Consider the following 24259-nt stretch of genomic DNA (forward strand, 5'->3'; position numbering starts at 1 on the left):
TGATTCAAAATCAATAAAATAAAAAGGTAGAGGTTGCAGCTATAGGATGTTATTTGTATTTTAGACACTTGTCAAGTGCCAAGTATCGAATGCTTTAATATTTAAATCTATCTATTAAAATATTTGTATTTGAGGGTGTGAACCTTGACTTCATGGTTAGGGTGTTTCACTCAAACCTGAAAGTGAGACTCTGCCCCCTTGCTCTTCCTGACTTCTGATGGCATGGGAGCCTTGTTCCTTGGTGTTACATTTAGTGAAGCTTTTGTATTTCCTTTCGCTCCCATTTGAATTTGTACTGCTTGTTTACCGATATAAAACCTCTATTTAATATTTCAAAATTTTTACATGCAGGACAAATAGTTTTATGTGAACGTAGATGACAACACTCTTGTACACAACATCATATAACTGATAGCTTCATGCATGCAAGAACATCTTTCAATTCAAAACTATTAGAATCAGAAATATAACACGCTGACAGACATGACTATCCAGCTTCAGTGAGAAGCTCACTGAAATTTTAGCATGATTTCAGCCTTATGCGACTTCTTGTTTACATAACCATTATTTATCCTTTGTACTGTAACAATTAATACTAGTTTTCTAGGGATAATCTCTTCCTAGTAACTTCTTTAGCCATTAATCCTTTTAAGTAGTGATAACACTTGGGTATGGTTTGATTCCTTTATTGAATGGTTCTGCTGAGTTATTCTTGGCCTAACGTGCAGGAAGATAATCATATGATCAGAAATCAACTGTTCGACACATTCATGCTTCAATCTATTGTATTTAGAACTGTTCTAGCGTATGTTATACTTTGATGAGCCATGATTTTTTTCCAAGCTCTATAACCAACAATTGCTTTGCTGGTCTGCTATGTTCTACACAAGTATTGAGTTGATTACAAATTGAGCTTGATATTAAGGAAATTTTGAGATGAGAATGTGATATGAAAAGTATAAAAGTTGTGATATGTGCATTATTTGAACAATTTTCTAGGACATAAAAAACAACAACAAAAAAACTAAGCCTTAGTCTCACTAGGTGGGGTCAGCTATATGAATCATTTTCCGCCAATTTATGCAATCATGGACCATTTCTTTTGGTAGATTCAAGGATATTAAATCCTTACTCACTATCTCCTTCCAAGTTATTTTAGGTCTATCCTGACCCCTTCTATTGTCCTCCGCAGTAACTAAGTCACTCTTCTTCATAGGTGCACTATATGGCTTACGTTGCAAGTGTCCATACCATTTGAGTCGTCCCTCCCTTATCTTATCTTCTATAGGAGTTACACCTAACTTACCACGAATATGTTCATTCCTTAATTTATCTTTTAATGTTATACCACTCATCCATCTAAGCATTCTCATCTCAATAATTTTTACTTTTTGGATATTATGTTTCATCATCTCCTAACATTCCGATCCATATAGCATAGCTGGTCTAATAGCTGTCCTATAAAACTTTCCTTTCAATTTTAAAGGTATTCTATGATCGCAAAGCACACTTGAAGCATTTCTCCATTTTACCCAACCTGCTTTAACTCTATACATTACATCATCTTGAATTTCTCCTTCAGCGTGCATAATAGATCCAAGGTATTGAAATCTACAAGTGCTATTTATTTCTTCATCATCAAGTTTAACTTTGTCTCCAATATTCCTCCTATCATTATTAAATAACATTTCATATATTCTGTCTTATTTCTACTTATCCTAAAGCCGCTAAGATTCCAAAGTTTGTCTCCATAATTCTAACTCAACCTCTACTCCGTCCCTAGTTTCGTCAATTAATACAATATCATTTGCAAACAACATAAACCATGGAACCTCTTTTTGAACACTCTTAGTCAATTGGTCCATCACTAAAGCAAAAAGATAAGGACTCAAAGTCGATCCTTGATGTACTAGTTTCTCCATCTATAGTCCTTACACTAGTCATTACTCCATCGTACATATCCTTAATGACATCGGTATACCTACTACATATACCATTTTTTTCTAAAACCCACCATAGAACTTCCCTAGATATCCTATCATATGATTTCTCAAGGGTCAATAAATATTATATGCAAGTCTCTCTTCTTTTCCCTAAACTTTTCCATTAATCTTCTTAAAAGATAAATAGCTTCTGCAGTAGATCTCCTAGGCATAAAACCAAATTGATTTTCTGAGACCTTCGTTTCTAACCTTAATCCTTGTTCAACTACCCTTTTCCATAGTTTCATTGTATGACTCGTAAGTTTAATTCCACTATAGTTATTACAATTTTGAATATGTCCTTTATTTTTGTATATAGGTATTAAAGTGTTTTTCCTCCATTCATCGAGCATTTTCTTAGTTTTTACATTTGTATTAAATAAATTAGTTAACCATATAATTCCGTTATCACCTAAGCATTTCCAAGCTTCAATTGGGATGTTATCTGGTCCCATAGCTTTCCCATTTTTCATTATTTTTAGTGCAAACTTAACTTCGTTAACTCTAATTTTGATATTAAGGGATTTTGGACATAACCTGACATTTAGTCTATGTTTCTTGTTCATTAATCCAATGACTTAACTGTACTGAAGCTGCTACAAGGAGGTTTCTAGTGGGTTATTTAAAGAGAGAGTATATATATATATATATATATATATATATGCACATATATATTAATTGGTGTGCTAGTATTTTTACAGTATGTGTGACAGTACTAGAAAAGAATTGCTTGGGCAAGAGCTTATGTTTCAAGGGATGAAGTGCTCCTGTGATGTCTTTTCCCCCTTGAATTTTGGTGTTCACGTTTTGTTATTTTAATATTGTGTAGGGTTGCCTTGGCTATGAGCCTATGACATGGTTATCTAATATGGGGATTTTTTTGTTATTTAATCCTCGTTTGTGTGCACGTGTGCACATGCACACCAACTTGATAGATACGCATATGCCTGTATTTCCTGCCACACTGTGTAATGTCTAATGAGTGGTTACTGATGATAATAAATCTGCATTTTCCTAGTGTTTTGATATTTTCCCCAAATTTTAATACAGGTAACTCCAGGGTCCCCTGCTGATCGTGCTGGATTTCATCCTGGCGATGTTGTCATTGAATTTGAGGGAAAGCCTGTTGGGGGCATAAAGGAGGTATTTAAATCCCTGTTTCATTCATTTGCATCCGTGCCCAACAGCCCCACCACCCCCCAAAGAGACAGAACTTGAGTATGGCAGTGCGGGGATCTCCTCTTTCTTCTTTAGTTTGATGAAGCTATATGGCTTATTTGGAGATCATCTAGTGCATAAATTTGGAATCTCACAAAATTGCAATTTGATGAACCATCTGAAATGCTGGTTAGAAGATCTACCGAGGGAATTTGATTGCATTAACTGCATTTTTGGTGCATAGGAATGGAAAGGTAGCATGAGTGATGGAATAAAATTTATCACTTGATTTCATAATGTTTTGTATTTAAATTTTCATTTCATTCCTTTCCTACACCATTCATTCCGCAAACCAAACATGAGTCAGTCTGCAGGTCCCATGAAACAACTTTGATTGCATGGACCAAATCTGTTGGGATGAGTTTGATTCATGGACTGTGGGCTGGCCATGTGTGGTGCAGCAATAATAAAAGAAAAGGTCAGGCTAAGAGAAGGATTCTCAGCAGCACGCCAAAAATGGATAGGATAATTATTATAGCCAATTCCAGTCCAATACCATTCAGTCTAGTCTAGTCCAGTATTGCAAAATCTTGGCCTATGAAACAAGCTTGCCTTGCAGAATATCACTTAGGGTAAGACTAACGAAATAAGTACTGGGGTCAAACTTTGGTATGAGTAAGAGAGGGATTTGACCACCCCACTTACTCTTCTCTTTCCCCTTTTATGAACCTCCATAAAACAGATATGCTGGGTGAGTAAGATATCGATTAATTGGTGGGATCTAGATCGTAGGCGGCCTAGTTCACCTTCCAAACTTTGGATCTGAACCATTTTCATTTGATTACCATTTGTCTGACAATACTTTGATGCCTGATTTCATGGATTGTGACAGATCATTGATATAATGGGGGACAAGGTTGGGATACCCTTGAAGGTATTAGTGAAAAGAGCCAATGATATTTCGGTGACTTTAACAGTAGTTCCGGAGGAGGCAAATCCAGATATGTGAAGAGTCATTCTTCTACAATCTTTCCTTCACTATTTGTTATTTGTTTTGTTACTTCGGGTAATATTGATGTCCACACATAAACTACAATGGATTATGATACAAAAGAAAAGTACCTGCATTGATTTTCTTTTTCCCCCAATCTTTTCCTCTATTATTTTTCCTTCCCTTGTATTGAAACTGTTCAGCGCTAGTTGGCTGTTTATGAATAACAGAATGGAAGTTATTTTTTGCTCGTATTATTGTAGAAAATAATTGTTTAGTTTGCTGAAAAGGAAGTTCCTTTGTGAAATGGAAGTATAACCTGTTGATAAAAACATGATGCTGGTTCATTGCAAATTCTTTTGAGGTTCCTTGACATTGTGATTGTATGAGGGCATGGTGAAAGTGGATTTTCGTTTTGCATATCCATGCTGCTGAGATTGCTGACAAGGAAATATTCACAGCAGCACAAGTTTTCATTGAAACATAAAATTTGTACTGTCACACTTCTTTGCACTGCATAAACTAAACCTTGTGTGATTGGATTTTTACATATGGTGTTATGTAGTTTTAAAATTAATACTAGTTGAGGACAACGCCAGGGCTTCTGGCAAACATGATGTCCTATGGATTAATGGGGGAGTCCAGCACTATTAAAAACAAATTTTTCTTGACTATAATATCATCATGGAGAGAGAGAATTGTTTTTTTTCTTTTCTCTTTTTCGCACTTCTGAGGAGAGTAGATGGTTGGCTGTGGCACGTTCTTTATCTTTTGGGTTTGAAGATGAGTGTGACTCACGATCCTTGTACAATTTGAAAGTGGGACTTGTGATGTTTGGGGGAATGCTTGGACTGGTATGGATGCTAAAGGTCTAATATTATAGGCTTCGATATTTGACGGTCGTTGTTAATTGACCAATGCATAGACAGGCAATGGCACATGTGAAACTCAGATCGTAGGAGGACTTGGCCAAAAATCTGTTGAGGCCGAATTGTGTTGTTCTAAGAGAACATTCTACTATTCATAATTCCCTTATACGCAAGGAAACAAGGGACCTTGCAAATGATAAGGGGAATTTTCGTGTCCTTCTTCGTACCCTTTTAGGGACGAGAGAGATGTTTGGATTGTATCAAATATGTACTTAAAATATAGCTTCGTCTTCTTCTTCTTCTTCTTCTTTTTGGATATAAACACTTGTTCTTGCCAATGGCTTGACTGATCCATGCTCCTTCCTTCTCTTAGCCATGAGAGAGATCACAATGAGATCTATTGGGAACTATAATTTTTTTATTCCTTGGGCTCATTCATTTTTCATGGTAATTAGGGATATTGCACCATGGGAGCAACTTTGAATTTCTATCCCTCCTACGTTGCTCTTTTAAAATTTTTTTTTATTGATTTATTAGATGTTGCGCTTATTTTCCTCAAATTTGGAGTCGTGATGAAGGCAATGCAATCGTGAATGGCGGAGCTCATTATGCATGACCCTCTTTGATTTTTATTTTTTATTTTGCTTTTATTTTCTTACGTGAACTCCTCCTAAATAAATGGACAGGAGTTAGGGAGTTAGGGTAAAGTTGCCCATCAAAACATAAACAAGGGAATTAAATGAGCTGATGCAACATCTTTATTAGTAGAAACACAATGCTAAAGAAAGAGTGAAATACTTTTAAAATTAGAACAACTACAATGGCTTGTTTTGGAAAAAAAAGAAATAAAGAGAAGCTTATTTTTCATTATATTTTCCTTATATATGAATTAAAAATGAAAGTTTGTTTTAGTAAGATTAAAAAATTAAGAAAAATTAAATATTAATGATTTGTAAAATCAAGATTTTTTTCATGGATTTCGTATATTTTTATTTTTTCTTTCTTATTTTTTTTATAATCAAATATAAAAAATATGAATTCTTTACTATTTTTATTTATTTTTTAAAAAAATATTTTTTAAATTTCAAAGTCTTAAAAGAAGTAAAAATGTTGGAAAAATAAAATGGTGTCTACCTATTCTACCTATGCAGTTGTGCAGTGGTAGGATTGAATGGGCATAGCAGTGAGGGTGATTAGACAATGGCTGTGTCCTAAATAGTGATTTGTGGGCAATGTCTAGTAGTTATGAGGTGATTGTGAGTTACATTTTCTTTCTTTCTATGTTGTTTTTTTTTTTAAACAAATACATTTCAATGCTTACTTTTAAAATTTAGATACCAAGTTGGTAGCATTATGATCTGAGCTCTTCTGAATTTTTTTTTTTTTTTAAAGTGCTTATTAATTATGGCATCCAAACAAATCTTTTATTGTAAAAAACACTTGAACATCATATGTTTTATGCAAAACCACTAATGTTACGAAGTGATTCTCAAATAACCAAGCATTGCCAAATGCAAAATCACGATTAGCAATTTAGGAATGCCATGATTATAGAAATACAGTCATCCTGTCTTTAGGAGAGATTAGATTTAGATTTTGTTTGAATTTAAATAAAATATATATTAATTTTTATTCAAATTCGCACAAATTCAAATTCAAAACTTAAAATCCTTATTGCAATTAGTATCTTAAAAAGTCTTCAGATAATAAATCCTCCTCTCAAGAAATATAAAATAACTTGTCCCCAAGTACACCAAGTTTTTCACAATTGCTTGTGCTTAAAAATGCACATCAATACACACACAAATATTGATAGAAACATCTTATTTCTTAACAAAAATTAAGTTAACAAATTATAGCATAAATTATACATGTCCCTAAATTTTGACTGAATTGCACTTACTAGAATTTTAAATTGCAATAATTAATCAAAGACTTCAAATAATTGATATTTTCTCACTATTTAAACTTGTAATAGCCAATCAAATGTCAAGGGCTCATAATTTAACCTGAATTTTAGCAACAAAACTATGCAATGGATATCAAAGAGGAAACCTACTGCTCTGAGGCAAAAGGCTCAAAACCAGGCAAGCCATTAATAACCAAAGGCCTCAAGGTATAAAACAAAATTTACAAGAGGATAGGATACTCTTGTTTATTTTTAGTGAGTATAGAACTCTACGAATGCACACTGGTATATAAGAATGACATAGGATGCAGGGTGTCCTTACAATTCACTATGCGTAGAATATCACACAAAAGCCAGATATGTTTTCTTGCGGATCGCAACCGCATGGTTTCTACACCACTTTAATATGTTCAGATCCAAACATCGCCACAAGACAGTGAAATCCCTAGCAAAGGGGCAGTCCTTCCTAAATATTTCTGCTAACATATATGCATGGTATATACATGGTAATAGATTTATATACAGCCCAGGACATAATGCAGGCTTTAGGCCTATTTACACCTTCAATATATTTACAAGTCATTCAGTCCCTCCAAATAAATCTAAGAAAAATATAAACATATAATGGTAATGACTTGGCCAAAATATATATATATATATATATATATATATATATATATATATATATATATAGATACACTTTCAGAAAGTTCCTTCTTGCTCCAGGAAATTGTAGTATTCTAACTGCGTCATATCTCCACCAGCCACTGGGTCAAATTGGCATCGATAGAAGCTGCATTTACAACACAACTGCTTAATAACACTCCAGAAATTTTGAAAATGACCTAGACAGAACACAGTTGAGCAGTGCAGCATTAACAATCTTAAGCAGCATATCTCAACCTAAAACAATAACTGCAAACTTGATGTAGACAAAGCTATCGACGCATTTTCAGCTCAAACTTTTTCATAGTTGTCATTCAATGTCATATTTAATATATTCAAATATAGTATTATATATTTACTAATTAGTATTTTGGTGTGGCAGCTGCATCTTATATTTTTAGGACTTCCAGGTTCCCATATTGTACTATGTCGACCCACAACTTGCCTTGGTATCCATGCTTCATATCAGAGCACATACATTGAAATAAGAGCTTTTCTCCGCATTTTAGCTACACTAGAGACCAAATTCCAGAGACGAGTCACAATTCCACCTATTACCAGCCATACTAGTCCCCTTCCTTTGCCAGCATCACTCAGACAAAAAAAAAACAAGTGTTTGGAAGGCAAATAAAGTGGAATTCATTTAACTTGCAAATGAACTCGTCTCTTTGGCATAGTGCATGTTAAACCATTGAATTCTGAACACATTTGGAATAAATGAAACTAGAATTTAATTTTTTATTTTTCTAAAATTCCCCTAGCTGGCTAGTAACAAACACATGAGAAAGAAGATCCCCTGTTCATATTTTGATTGTTCCTCATATCATCTATTTTAAATTACAACATTCACAATCAAAGTTATAAAATGTAAATATGGCATATAAGATAATAGTTGGCATGGCTAAATTGGATTAGAAAATCTTCAGAGGGCCCTTGGAGCTGGAGGTTCATTTCATAGGTTTTCCTCTTGTTTCCTCCTCTAACATTTGGGTAGAGGTAAATCATATTAGGTTTTGGGAAGATGATTTGGTTTTTTTTTTTGGGTGGGGGAGGGGGCTTGTATTGTCTTTCATTTCATGACAATGATTTGACTTCCTTACTCTCATTTTCAGGAGGGATTTAGTTTAAAAACGCACCCTAAGGTTGTGCACACATGTAGCAAATTGAAAGAACACAGGAAAATAAGAACATAAGGATTTACGTGGCTTGGTAGTATGCTTAAGATAGAGCCTCAATGCACTTTCCATAATATTGTCAATGAAAGCTGCCTTAGGATTTCAACCTCGGGCTACAAGCATGTATATATAGCGCCAGTGAAAACTCTAAAACACCCTTACACAACAATAGAATGCCACTATGCCCTGGCTCAAAATATTGTACCATACCACGGGGCAGTGAAACAAATCCCTGCTGGTTTAAATGGAATAGGTAGCTTTTGCACATGGAGGGCGAGAGGGCTTAAAGCGCAACCCTCCAACTTATAATAGGATTTAAGTGGATGGCCCTTCTAAATATGAGCCACAACACAACAGGTTCCCTTTCTTGGGACTTGCACTTTAAAAGGGTATCAAGTGATAAAGAGGTGGAGCAGTTGTCTTCTTTGCTCATTGCAATGGAGGGTTGTCATATCTCCAGGAGTGATGGCAGAGTTTGACTTTTGGATTCATTGGGGGATTATTCTTGTAAATCTTTCTTTCCTCACCTTATTAAGGCTAATCAGGTCTTCCCTCTATATCAAGGTACATGGGAGGCTAAAGTTCCTTCTGAGATGAAGGCTATTATTTGGCTGGTGGTAATTAACAAACTGCTACAAAGTAGGAGGCCTTCTAAAGCTTTCTTCCCTGATTTGTGTCTTATGTTTAAGAATAGCTTTGAGGATGTGTCTCATATGTTTCTAGCCTTCTTCATTTGCTTGGGGCTTGTGGAATGCACTTGCGAAGTTCTAGGTAAAGAGTAGAGTCATCCAACCTCAGTGGAGGAGTTCTTGCTTATTGCTGTGCTGGTTTTGGCAAGGGTACGGATGTTAAGAAGTTGTGGAGTGTGCTATATGAGCTGTGTTCCAGGAAATCAGACTGTAAAGGACTGCTAGAATTGTTTTTGGTAAGAGATTATCGATGGGGCTTCTTAGAGACAAGGTGCAGTATTTGTCTTCACTCTGGGCTTATAGCACAGGCTGTTTCAAAAAATGCCTGCTTTCAGGATGCCGTCCAGGATTGAGGGGGCTTTATTAAGCTGATGTATTTTTTTATTTTTCCAATGAGTGAGGACTTCTTCTCTCTGCTATTGTATCTATTTGTTGCAAGTGTCGATAAAGCTTCTTTTTCTTTCCAAAAATAAATAAATAAATAAAACTAAACTCTCAATTACAAGAATCAACGACAATGATAAGAAAAGGAAGACTGATTGCAAATGCAAGTCAGCGGCAATTGGTTTCAACATCTTTCAACATTCACAAGAATGTGATGTCCATGGCATCTCATTCCCATGCTTTTTTTATAGGTCTGGAAACCAACATGACAATAATCTCCCACTCCTTGGATTCCAACAAAACATGGAAATCCATTCCCTCACTATTTTAGATGGTTGGACATTAATGCGGCCAAACCCCCCCCCCCCCCCCAAAAAAAAATATAGTATTATTACACACTAATATTATGTTTAAATTAGTAAAATTATCATAACATAGAATTTAATAAAATGAAAGTAATATTGTTGCCATGAGAAATGAGCATCAGAAAAGACGGGGATGCATCGCTCATCGCGAGACTTACCACATGACAAGCTCTCCTCAGCCTGCTTTAGAAATCATATATGATATAGATAATGGTTGAAACTTTTGACACCATAACTGTCCCCTAGTCATTTCAATTAAGGACAAAATACACTGATCTCCTTGAGGTTTGGCAAAACAACAAAAATACCTCCCTGGAGGTTTCAAAAATCCCATAGACCTTCTGGTTTTGGCAAAAATATGCAAACTTATTCAAGAATCCCAAATACCCCCTTGACATTTATTTTTGGGTCACTCATACCCCTCCCCGATCTTGTCTTTATGCCAAATATAAAGGGAAGTTTACGCCTTCTTAGCAAACCTCAGCAGACATCCGTAGAATTTTTGAAACTCAGGTTACATTTAGTTTGCGGAATGTCTATTCCTAGGAATAGATTAATTTTAGTAAATTATTTACAATTATTTATACAAGAAATTATATTGTTATTATAAAGCAAGTAACAATGTGAAACATTTTATGAGTCCATAATAAGGAATAGACAAAGAATAACTATTCCCAAATTTCATCATAAGGATGTCTATTTATTTTTTATTACATGTTGAATGAAATAATGAGGAATATATGAGGAATAAATATTCCCTTGATTCCCAAAATTTAAATTATATTCCATCTTATTCCAATGAATAGCTATTCCACCAAACCAAACAAATCATCAGGGGAAGTCCTGCGATTCTTAAATGTCATGTCTGCTTTGTGTCAAGAAACCTGAAGGGAGGTCAAAGTCTTTTACCCTTAAATTAATTGGATTATTAAGTCTTACATGTTTATTTTTGGTTTGTCTCAGTTTTTCTCGAGAGATGTCTCATTCTTCTAACGTGTTTTTTTCCCCCTTTTAATAATAAAATGAAGATGACCTCTTGTGTACTGCTCATGAGAATCTTACGTGAACTGAAAAATAAGAAAAAAAAAAATATTCCCATGAGACAAGCATCCCATCTCCCCTCCCACACCCAGGCTGAAAATCCTAATTTCAAAAATATTACTGAGAATTTTAGTTTGGAATTGAAATTGAAGCCCAGATTTGATTTTACCCCTTGTATAGGATGTGGTGTCCTTGTCACCCCTACTCTTATTCTTTCTCCCTCAACTGCTCAACATCAAATTGGTACCAAAGCGAGTTCCATTTTTTTGTCCCATTCATGGTTACAGTTAAAGAGTCACTATTCATCTCTAATGTTGGCAATAACAATTCATATATACTGTTCACAGCCACTGTTCCTCATTCCTATTAATTGCTGAAACCAGAATGCCACTCCTAATCAGCCATGAAAGCAAGTTGAATGTTTTCCCACGGGTAACTGTTTTAATACTATGCAGTGCTCACATTCTTATCCAAAAGTCAGATGCTCATAAAATTGTAGTTGACCATTGGTGCTCCAAGGATCTAGTTTCTGAATCTACCATTACTAAGCTGAATTGCAGAAGGAACTTCACCCTACTCCTTTATAATTTCTTTCCATGAACAATATTACTTTATCAGTCATACATAACTCCTTGGTTCCTATATATATGGGTTCTTATTTGGCAAAAATTTGGCACGACATACTGCCATGAAAAGTAATTCAAGTATTGCTTGGCTGTCCATGGATCATAGAATGGGGAATTTGATGCTATACGAATGAAAACAACTTCATCTGTAGAAAAAAAAAAAAAAGGAATCAAAATTGTACGCTAAAATCTCCACAAGAGTATAAAAGCTCTCCCCAAGCCAGAGAGCCGAAGTTCATGAACACGATTTTTGACCTTGTGTTGGACGTGGAGTCCTTGGTATCCCCCCCCCCCCCAACCTCTCCTTATTCTCCGTTCCCCAATTGTTCTACATCACTACATCCATTGGAGGCCTCCAAGTGGCTCACTGCAACTAATGTTCCAGCTAAATGTGTGACTCCATGGTTCTCACTGGCTCAGTCCCTGCCCAAAAATCCTAATTTAGATTGATCGCATTTATCACAGGGTTAGTTGAGCCTTTGGTTAACAGTACAACTCTAATCAAAAGTAGTGCTCTGGTTTGGTTTGCCAATCATCCAAGCCCAGTTGTGATTAGGCTCAGTTTGCCATTGATAGGTTTATTTACAAAAGCCAACTGCCGGAATAGGCTAAATAAAACAATGATTTAAGAGGCCCAATGGAGGCTCACCTCAAGACAGGGCATGCTCAAAATGCCTTCAGGCTTACTCTAGAACATTAAATCTCAAAAAGGCCAATGCATTATACATTGAGACTTGTGCATTAGTACAAAAGGCATGCCTTTTGCACCTTCTTGGTTGAGGCTTATGCATTTTGGGCGTATCTCAAGCTAGATTTAGCTAGAAAATTTTAACCATGTATTTATATGAAAAGGAAAATACCCTACAAGTTGATTTATAAAACTTTTGAACTCCAAAAAAATTGAGAGTTGTCTGCTAGATCATGAAAATAATTAAACTTTGTAATGATATAACCATCTCTTGACATGATTTACTTAAGAGTTTAAGCTAGTATTTTTTGAATGGCTAACAAGGAATTTGCAAAATATACATGATTTTTAAATAAGGAATTTACAAAATATATATGATTTTTAAAATTTCATAAGTAATTTTATTAATTTTTATTTATTTTAAAAAATATATGTGAATTATTTACATGTTTTTATCTAAAAATTAAATCCTCAAAAGGCTTATGCTTCAAAGCTATGTTTTGAATGACTAACAAGGAATTTACAAAAATATATGTTTTATAAAATTTTATAAGTAATTATCTTAATTTTATTTATTTTTAAAAATATATGTGAATTATTTACATGTTTTTATCTAAAAATTAAATCCTCAAAAGGCTTATGCCTCAAAGGCTTCAGGCTTACATCTAGCTTCATAAGGGTTAAAATGCTCCACCTTCCACCATCTTTCAAACATTAAAATAAAATAAAATACAAAATATAGTAAATAAGATCAATTCATGGTACTCCTATTTGTTAGCTTATGGGAACCTTTGGAAAGTACAAATATTTCAATTGAAAGTGATGCCTTAGTTATGGTGGATGGTGTTCTACAATGGAGAACTGGACCTTGTTGATTTCTTGTCAGTGAAGCCTAATTTAGCATACAATCAATTGAAGCTTTGTCCAACTCAAGCTATGTTTTGATTTAGTTCATCATTAAAGGGTTTATTCAGCATACCCAAACATATCTTGAGGCTAAGTGACCCTTTGGTTGATGGTCCAACCAAAGTTGTTTTCTGATTCAGTTCAAAGGGTTTATTCTACAAAACTGAAAAGGCTGTGTTCTGATTTAGTTCAACACCAAGGAGTTTATTCTGCAAAACCCAACTGCTAGAATACAATGAATAAAATAATTACGATAACAGCATAATTTCTAACAAAAATAATAAAGCAACTAAAACAAAATCTGATTTTTGGTTACCTGCCATCCTTGCCAAGAATCATAACAGTGTTCCTTTGGTGACCAAAGGCAACAATGTAGTGGACGCCTTCATGCAGTCGAAACTGAGCCACTGACCACTCTGAGCTGAAGTACTTCGGTAGAACACCTGGAAAATACAAGCCCAGAATAGGTTTTAGGGAACCAAAAACTAAATCCTCTCTCATTATAAGCTCATTCATTATGCTATATCCTACCTAAACAGCTTTGACAACAAATGTTTGCATTCTTTCTTTACAACCCTTGTTTGCTTCAGAAGGCTCTATATATTTATGCAACCCGTTGAGTAAGACTGAAGTTCCATGACCCATTGACCAATCCAGTAACCCTAGTTTCCAGTAATGTTGTTTGTTGACCTGGCTCAAAGTATTCAGATTTTTTGGGCTCCTTTATGTGGATTTTTCTTATACACTCTATTACTCTTCTCAAGGACAAGCTGTGGCTCATAAATTAGAGCACCACAACAAAACAGCCTTGCGTACATTGTGCCCTCCCAAAACCTCCAAACTGGCATGGATGCCTTATGCATTGTGTGTTGCGTTTTAATTGTATCATTCTTCTTTTGCCCCTTCTCCCAAAGTGGCTTAAGAGAGCGTGTATTTGGGGCTTAGGGTTCTGTGAGGCTGCCCTTTCTTTGTACTTCAATCTTTGATTATGATGGAAACTCAGCTCAATCTTTGCCCAGGGCTGTACGTTAATGACTGAACCACATAAATTTGTGTGTGCCTTGTTTTCTTCTCCCTATCTTCTTGAATCTTTGTTTTGTTTTGTCCTCTAAGAACTCTTCCTAAATCTCAGCTCAGTAATGATTAGACACATTTAGATCATGGGGGCTGTAATTTGTACAAAAAGGTGGTGGATCAAAATTCTATCACATTTTTTCACAGGAAATCTGTGTACGTAAATCTATTACAACATGGAAGGCAGTGTTTTTTATGAACAACCATTTATAGTACAAATTATCTCCATAGACATTTATAGCCATATCAATACCATTTAATAAAAAAAAAAAATGAAAAACCGAGAAATACTCTACCTCTGATGAAGGGAAGAGATGAAATAGCAGATGATGTCGAAGGACTTGGTTCAGATGTGTTGCGTGATCTGTCATTCCCTAGTAAACCAGATTCAACCTTGAGGCTGAAGACGTGGACAGTTCCCTTTTCACTAGATGCAGCTAACCATTGAGCAGTGGAGGAGAACACAAGACTATAAATCTCTGCTCTATCTGCACCTCTTCTTACCTACATTGATTGCTTAAAAGTTATAACTAAGCCTTAATCTTCCAGAACAGCCACATGTATCAGTAACCATTAATAATGTTGGTGGTGACATGCCAATAAATATGGTAGAAAACTTTTCTTTTAAAAGAAGGATAAAAAGCTCCACATAATTTTATTTGACACATGACAGTTGTTAATCAAGAGGTTTTATTTTTAGTGACTATTTTTTATATCTTTTGTATAAACATCTGAATCATTCTTTGAAGAATAATACAGAACCAGTCCCACACATCTGCAAAGATTAAAACATCTCTAAGAAAAACGCCCAAAGACATCCAGTTATCCTTTTGTTGTATCAGGATCATCAAAAAATCAAGCAAGCAAAGTAAAATATCTTTGTGATCTTAGGTATCAGGTAGTAGACAGATCACCACCCAAGCAAATATACTTCTCATTAATGGATTAGTTTCCAATCTCTAAACATTGATTCATTTAAAAAAAAAGGATACATTCCCAACTTCCCACTCATGACCAAAAAATGTCCATCTAACAAGTGCTTAAAAAACCAGAGACTGCATGGGAGAGTCACAAAAATGAGAGAATTATTCAATAATAGAATGCACAAACATACCACTAATGACCACTTATCATTAGCTAAGGTGAATATGGGCTTGCAATAATTGTGTTTAACACAATATCATCTGCAAACAATATACACCAAGGCATCTCATTTTGGATACTCCTAGTAAGTTCATCAATTACTAAAGTAAAAAGATGGACTCAAAGTAGAACCTTGATGTACACCTATTGTGATTGAGAACTCTCTAGAATCTCATCCTACAATCCTAATGCTAGTTGCTACTCTATCATACATATCCAAAAGAAACATGCCTGGGTCAGCTTAAAGTGTCGAGACTCACACCCATGTGGCAGCAAGACTACACCAAGTCCAGCCCAACCGTACTCATCCTTATCCAAGGAGGTAATCAAATGTCTAACCCCGAGCCCAAGTCTCAAGGCTCGAAAGCCTTTGATCCAACAGAGGCCATCATTGAGTAACCCAAACTTGAACAGCAAGTGAGTTAAACTCAATTTCACTAATACTGAGGGTAATTATCATCCCCACAGCACAATCCTTGTGTCAGAGTACCATCACTTACCCACCACTAGCTAGAACTAGGAGAAGTGACACCATACACTACTCAAGCAAGACATATGAAGGATTAACACCCCTCGATAGTCTAATGAGGTTCTTGGATGACACTGCCCAACTGTATAGCCAACAACCAAGAAAGGCAAACATCGCAACCTCCAAGGCGAGAGTACCACACGACCTCATACTCAAATGGATCGTCTATGGGGCTCCCAATCCCACATGATAGCCCAAGACATCCCGAGGATGTCAAAAGTCTATCCTTAAGCTCTCCTTAGGGTGCTCACTTAGTACCTAATAGGATACCGAGCAAGATAGGTCACTCACCTAGTGTTCCCCCAAAAGTAAAGTCTCCGAAGGATTCCCATTCACATATGAGTAACTAATAGGGATCTAATGATCATACATCTTGGTCCATGAACACCACCATAAAAACAATTTGAATCCACCACAACGTCACAATGACAAATCGAACCATCCTCACAACAACAACATAGTCAAATCCATGTTAACCAAACTTCCCTCCGTCTGAATCCTACACCCAAAACCATGTGTCACATTCACAAGACTCAAAGATCGTGGCATCTTCCCCCACTCCATCTTATTAACATCCTCATTGATGAACATGCTGATCTATCTTCCAATAACCCACTCAGGAACCCCAAAGTAGGAGGTTTTAGAACCACAGTCCAAAGATCCAGCATCTAGACTTGTCTTTGATCCCACTATGTGCCTGAACCCCATTCTAATCCGAGGGTGCTTGTGGAACACATCTCTAAACACAAGGTCTTCATCCCAAACTCAGATCAAAGCCAAAAGCAGCTACCTTTAAAAACCATATACTTTAATCTTTGATTCTTCCTAGGACTTCACATATCCAAGACTGTAGCTCACCCAAAAGTTGATGGCTAGCAAATATACCGCCAGCTCCGAAGATTAGAAACATTCTTCCCAAAACTCAAACTCACAAATCATTGATACGAATCTATATTTCCATCTTGTCTCTCAAAATTCAAACTCTCACTAGAGGGATGAAGAGTCATTAGCAGAACCATTAAGGCAAGATCCTTCCCAAAGCCAAACTCATTATGAAATCTACTAAGAATCATCTCAATTCATCCCAAGGAGCAACCAACACAAAAACCCAAATCGGATACTCCGATCTAATATCGTCTTCTGGTGGTCGATGCAACTTCCTTCTAACAGCAAGAGGGTCATATTTGGAAACCCTTATCTATTCACAAATCATACCGATGAATTCTTTGATTCTCAAAAAAACTAAAGAGGAGATTTTAACACCCTAATGTACCAAGGTTCAGCTCCAACCTGGCCCTTTAAGGATAGTCTCCACCTCAAAGGCTCTACAAGTATGACCGTCCCATAACTTTGTAGTTAACCAACCTAGTAAAACATCAAAGCTTGATAACAACATTCTGTTTCCAAACTGAGTTCCCAACCAAGAGTCCTACAACCATGTTCCCTCCAAAACTAAAATTATAAGAATATCTTAGAGTTCCAGCAAAGTCCATTAAGCAATGTTCTTGGTTCCATTCAAGTCCAACCCCATTTGATATATGTCACCACCACTGTGACTAACATAGAGCCTCACTTGTGTGGCTTGAGGACAATCTGTCCAAGTTATTCACGACTCATTCTTCCCAATAGACCTAAGAATGTCACTTCTCCCTATGGTTTCGAACTTCCCAAGTTGCCTGAAAGACACCCTTGGCCAAACTCCTACAATCATACACTTCCATCAAATCCAAGAGTATCACCTCTAGCTATGGAATGAGGACACCACAAAGTATTGATGAATAAACATCCAAGCTCCAATGCTCCCACAATAGGGCAATTCCCAAATAGAGGCCACAATACTCGCCTTAAGGGCACAAGGAATTCTTATCTTAGTTCCCCTTAATCAACCCTCATCCCTCGTCAAGGGATAGGCCTACAAGGAAGAATCAAGCATCCTAATATTTTACAAGACAATCAATTGAAGGCCAACTTCGCTTTATTAATTGCAACAAGTCACATGACAAAAGGGGAGTGAGAGATGAGAACCTACTCAAAGGTAACTTGATCCTTCCCCCACTTAATGTTACACACTGAATCCCCACAATAAAGTTGATGCTCACAGTATCAATCTCATTTTAGTTCACAAATTAGAGATCTACTCTGATACCAATTATCATACATGTATATACTTCCAATGTCAAAAAGGATTCACCCTTGTCTAAATTTGTGTAAAGTGTCAAGAAGTCACGCTTGAGCGGCGGCAAGACTATACTTATCCCAGCCTAGCTGTACTCATCCGAGGAAACACTCAAATGTCTAACCTTGTGGTCAACTCTCACGAGAAGCCCTTGATCCAACTAAGGTCATTACTGAGGAACACAAACTCAAAACTATAAGGAAATTAAACTCTCATTCCACTAACATTGAGGGTAACTCCCATCCCCACAACACAATCCTCGTGTTAGGAGTATCCATCACTTACCACCCACTAGCCAAAACTAGGGGTAGTGACACTATACACTATCCAAGCAAGATATGCAAAGGATTAACACCCCTCAATAGTCCAAAATAGGGTCTTGGACGACGTTACCAACTATATGGTCGACGACCAAGAAGTACAAACAATGCAACTTTCAAGACGAGAGTACCACACAACCTCATTCTCAAATGGATCATCCATAAGGCTCCCAATCCCATACAGAAGCCCAAGGCACCCATCATGGATGTCAAGAGTTTGTCCCTGAACTCTCCTTAGGGTGCTTACTTAATACCCAATAGGATACCGAGGAAGGTAGGTTGCTCACTTGCTGCTCCCCCAAAAGTAAAGTTTGTGAAGGATTCCTGTTCACATATGAGTAAGTAACCAACAAGGATCTAATGATCATACATCTTGGTTCGAAACCACCACCATAAGAACTATCTCGATCCACCATAACTTCACATTGACATACTGAAACCATCCTCATTACAATTGCATAGTCAAATCCATGTTAACCAAACTTCACTCCAAGTCTAAATCATACACCAAAACCATGTGTCATGATCACAAGACTCTTAAGACCGTGACACCCAACATAGCTCATTTTTCAGGTTCAAAAGAAACTAGAAAGGCAATATTTTAAAGGTTACGTGTACTAGATAAACTCTTTAAACGCTAGTGTGTTCATTGAGTTGCAATTTAATATCATAACAGGAATAAAAAAAAAATGGCATGAAGTAAAAAGCCCTTCGTGGGCTGCCTAAGAAGTACGAAGTTTATGAATAAGGGGTTGGTCTCTACTCCCAGTAAATCATTAAAAGTCTACTCATTAAGATTTGCACGAGGCAAAGGAAAAGGACAAAAAGCCCCGCTCAGCTGCAGCAAAGACCATGTTCTCTGGTTTTCACTCCTGTGAACAAGCCAAATTATTTCCTGCCCTATTTAATTTTGATCAAATGCATAGGCTTTGCAAGACAATAGATGTATATCATCTTAATCTGCACAAAACTCATTGGAAACCATATTAAGCCAATGGTTATGAACCAAACCAAATTAAGTGGTGAACCATTTAGAACTAGGTAATAAAGTCTCAAATAGCATCAACTTAAGTTTTTTTTTCTTAAATTAAGTGATTGAAAAGATTTGTGACTAACATTAATCATGGTCTCAAATAAAATAAAAAAAAGGTAAAATACTGTTTATGTCATTAAAATATAATCATTAAGCAATTTTTAGACTTCAATCATACAAGGATTAATCCACCAAAAATACATAATCATCACTTATTGAACCTCTGAACCTAGCACAAGTGCGCATCAAAGATAAATGCACAAAGTACCAAACGACTCTAATATTAATCAAAAACAGCAAAAACTCCACTAAACTGTCCACGATATAAGAAAATTTCATCAGAGTGATGAAAACCCAAAATTACAATTCACATACCTCTTGAAGCAACGACCCATCAAGCGTATTGAAAATCCTAATCAAAGTCCCTTTGCTACTCGCTGTGGCGAGCAATCCGCCATCTTGTGTAAGCGCAAAGCAAGCAATCCTGGAATCATGTGCTGTAATAAACTTGGTTCGCTTCGACCCATAGTGCTCCACCCTCACCTGACCCTTGTGCAGTCCTGGGCACGCCAAAACAAGCGACCCCGAAACCTGAGAAACCTCGCACAACCCCTTTGGGTTCCCGAAGGTCTCAATTTGATGAAGCAATTTCAGGTCCGCAAAATTGTAGACTAACAGTTTCTGGAGGAGAATCACAACAATGCGGTCGCGGCGGAGCCGCACACCCTTGACCTCGGAGCGGAACGACAGTTCACCAATGCACCGCGACTGGTGGTCGTCCCAGATCATGACCTTGTTCTTGGGGTACTGCGGGGCAGGGCCGCCACCAACGAGAGCAAAAATAATGCACCGGAAGAGCATCGCGACGATGCCAATGCCTCCAACGCCGCCGCCGCTGTCGTCGAAGAAGTTCCGGCGGAAGATTTCCCGAAACGGGTCGGAGTTGTAGATCCGGAACCCGTGGGTCGTGCCCACGGAGAAGAAAGAAGAGTCTTGGTTGAAGGAGAGGTGAAGCAGGGCGGGAACCGTGTTGAACCGAGGGGCGTTAGGGGATGGGTTTTGGATGAAATTTGAGACTGTAGATGGGTCCCGGAGGTCGGAGAGGGGTTGTGGGTCTGAGTCGTCATCTTCAACCGGAGGGTTTAGGGCTTGGGGGGAGTGGGAGCTTAGGGGCATTTTGGGGCGACAGAGAAGCTCAGGGTTTAAATTAGTGTTAGGGTTTTGCAGACGCCAGGAAGAAGAGGGCGGGGAGAGTGTGGCCATGGAAGGGAAGTTTAGGATGGAGGGTTTTGTTCCCAGAGGAGAAGGCAGAAAGTGGAGCTTCCGGAGAAGACGAGCTTGCCACCAGGAAGGAGACTTTCCAGCGAAATTGCAGAATTATTTTTGAGCTCTTATCACCAGTTGTAATTTTGCCACGTGTATGATGGTAAAAATAAAAATAAAAACTCTATTTTCCTCCGCCCTTCTAAGTTCTAACTAGGGTTACACATAATTTATGAGTTTTTTTCCCATTTTATTATTAAAAATAAATAAAATATTAAATAATACACTGATTGGAAAAAATTTTCTCAAACTAATGCTCACGTGATCTCGCAACTTGATGCTGCGAGATTTAAACTTATGGACCGCTGGAAAGACAACGCGTGACAAGAAGAGAAGCAAATCTCGCAGCCAGCGAGAAGTTGACGCATGGCACAGAGTGGAACAAATCTCGCAGCTCCAAATTGCAAGATTTAAATGGACCAGGCATCGAGAAGGTGACACGTGGCACAAATCTCGCAGCACCAAGCTGCGAGATTTGTCTATAATAAAAAATACTAAAATTCAGCCAAAAAAAATTATTTTATGAATCAGTTGTATCATATTTATATGTTGTTTGTAGTTTTATTCTGAATTATTTGATATGCATTTTTATATTACATCAATTTTATTATGCAAGTAATATTTATGTAACAATATGATAATAATAAAAAATGAACGCTAAAGTAAAAGAACTTGAACATTTTTAAAAATTGAAAATATTTTTTTTAATTTAGTGGTAGTTGAGCAAACGCATATATAATATATTTTTTCATTAAATTAATTAATTATTTTTGAATTATTTATTTTCATAACTTACTTTAATTTATTTTATATAACAATATAAATTAAGAAGTGATCTAGAAATTGAAGATTTTTTTTAAAGTTAAATTCCAGCTAGTCGGTGGGTTCAAAAATAAATTTTATGAAAGTTAAAAAAAATCCAACCCGAGTTTTGTCTGTAATAATGATACAACTTTTTTAATGAATACTATATATATATATATATATATATATATATATATATATATATATATATATTTATATTTCTCAATATAATATATGGATTAATTTAAGGTATTCTTTAAAAATCCATGGTTGCTTCATCAATTTAAAATCTAATTGAAATTAGGAGTTTAAGCTATTGGACCCTTTTCCTGTTTTAAGTAAATTAAGAGTTATGGTCTAAAATTAGTTTCATTTAAAAAAAAAAACTGATCTATTGAAAAAAAAAATTATACCAGGAACTTGAACGTGCATAAGTCAAAATAAAATTATTTGAAGGAGAGTCAAAATTAAAATAGTTTAAGTTCAGGCCACTTGACGTATTGTTCCCAATCTTTTGTTCAAAAACCCATAAAACTTCTAATAGCTCAAAAATTCAACCTATAATCTCACTCTCATTGCATATTTCTAATTTTTTTTTTAATACACAAGTAATCTTGCTTTGACTGCCCACGACAGTAAATATATCGCCAAGAGTAAAATTCATTAATCAAATACCATACAAATTTTAGCGATACAAATTTTGCAGTAAAAGATAATTCAATTTCAAGAATGAACTTAACTAGGCATGCAAATTTTAGCGATACGAATTATGTGTCATTTTTTATATTTGACAGTATTTAATTCTTTGGAGCAAAGATCGAATCTTTCACTGTTTAGTTAAATAAAAGTTATTTTATTTATCTCAATTTAATTTGAAAAATTATATAAATAAACTTCAAGAGTATGAAATGTGCACAAGACACATGACTATACAAATAAAATTAAAATGATCAAATATTATACAAGTGCAATAAAAATAATCAATGACATATATAAAAGAATAAAAAAATAATCAATACTATACAAATGAAATCAAAACAATCAATGATATACATACAAATCAAATGCAATGAAAATAACGCTAAACTACTCCGTGCCGCAGCGAGGTCGTCTCCGGGGTCGTGGTGGCTGCCGTATGCGTCTACCCTCTCCCTGCTGGTCAGTAGCATCAGGTGTCCTGTCCTGTCATCCTGGATGTGGATCCTCTCCACCAAGAGGTACTGCATAATCATCATCATCCATGCAGAGCGCACGCAGTGAGAACTGATACGATGTCTTGGGACGAGAATAAGGTGGCATAGGGGGTGCATCGACCTCCACCCCATCGAAAAGATCGTCCAATAAAAATGACATCAATGGGGTAACAGTAGAGTCAGATGGGGCATCAGCCGGTCAACTCGACGGTCCGGCAATATCGGCTACAATGGAAGGCGCTGACAGGCCGAACACGTACTCTGCCTGTACGACCGGTGGTGAGGACATGGGAGTCACTGAATGACTAGAGGAGGCTTGTCGTCCTCCTTGTACTGGAGCTAGTCGACCTCCTCGTGCTGGTACATCAGGTCAACCTCCTCGTCCTGGGATCCGTCGACCATCCTCATGGACGAGGTCCAGTGCAGCACTCATCAATCGGTGGATTGCATGATCGGACGAGATCTGATCTACCTCAATGACTATGTTAGCCTGCAGGATATGAAAATATTTGATTAACGCATTCAAATCGTAACGTATATATAACAAAATGAGTTGTGGGTTAAAGTCTTCTTACGAGGCTCAAATATACAGCAACAGTCTTGTCGACGAAGCGGCGTGTGATAGACTTATACCAAGTGAAGTATGGGTCATCTAGACGCATCAGACCATGCTCCGCCACTTCTGCTATGATGTAGTCTCGCTGATGCTCCCACGCAGTGACGAATATCTCGTGCGTAGTTGTAACAACCCGAATTTAGAATGGTATTTAAATAATAAGGAGAGGGAAATGGAGACCGGAAATAGAAGGAGGCCGTCGACTTCATCGACAACATTGAACTTTGGGAGGAAAAACGGAAAAAAGGGGGTTAGCAGGACTTCGTCAACGAATACAGGGGATTCGTCGACAAAGGCTTAAGAGAATTCGTCGAAGAACACAGGGGGCTCATCAACGAGAAAATACCGAGAGGGGTTTTTTAGCTGACTGAATTTCGTTGACAAGGGGTGGATTTCGTCGACGAAATTTGTGAAGGACTCGTTGACAAAGGACGGGCTCATCGACAAATTCCAATGTTTATAAATATGGAAAATCCAGGAATTTCTTCATTTTTAAGAAATCTCTCTCTCTCTCTCTCTCTCTCTCTCTCTCTCTACGACTCTCTCTCCCTTCTCTCTTCGTTTTCAGCCCCACCAGTCGCCGGATCAACGATCCGAAG

General features: G+C 36.7%; 2 protein-coding genes across 3 annotated transcripts in view; one reads left to right on the forward strand and one right to left on the reverse strand.

Annotated features, from left to right (window-relative positions):
- Nucleotides 1-4398, forward strand: part of LOC131154235 (putative protease Do-like 14) — a 45009-nt gene extending 40611 nt beyond the window's left edge. For both annotated transcript variants that reach the window (XM_058106873.1, XM_058106874.1), the window contains exons 10-11: nucleotides 3033-3125; nucleotides 4033-4398. In XM_058106873.1, coding sequence (XP_057962856.1) covers nucleotides 3033-3125; nucleotides 4033-4149 — 210 coding nt within the window. In that variant the 3' untranslated portion in view covers nucleotides 4150-4398. The remainder of the gene's footprint in view (nucleotides 1-3032; nucleotides 3126-4032) is intronic.
- Nucleotides 4399-7374: 2976 nt separating this feature from the next.
- LOC131154236 (autophagy-related protein 18a-like) lies at nucleotides 7375-21092 on the reverse strand. Its single transcript, XM_058106876.1, has 4 exons — nucleotides 20100-21092; nucleotides 14820-15027; nucleotides 13766-13892; nucleotides 7375-7702 (listed from the first exon to the last, which is right to left on the reverse strand). Exons 1-4 carry the CDS (start codon nucleotides 20985-20987, stop codon nucleotides 7612-7614), a joined length of 1314 nt encoding a protein of 437 aa, XP_057962859.1. The 5' UTR covers nucleotides 20988-21092; the 3' UTR covers nucleotides 7375-7611.
- Nucleotides 21093-24259: the final 3167 nt, after the last annotated feature.

The sequence above is a fragment of the Malania oleifera genome, chromosome 4, assembly GCF_029873635.1.
Source record: "Malania oleifera isolate guangnan ecotype guangnan chromosome 4, ASM2987363v1, whole genome shotgun sequence".
Taxonomy (NCBI): domain Eukaryota; kingdom Viridiplantae; phylum Streptophyta; class Magnoliopsida; order Santalales; family Ximeniaceae; genus Malania; species Malania oleifera.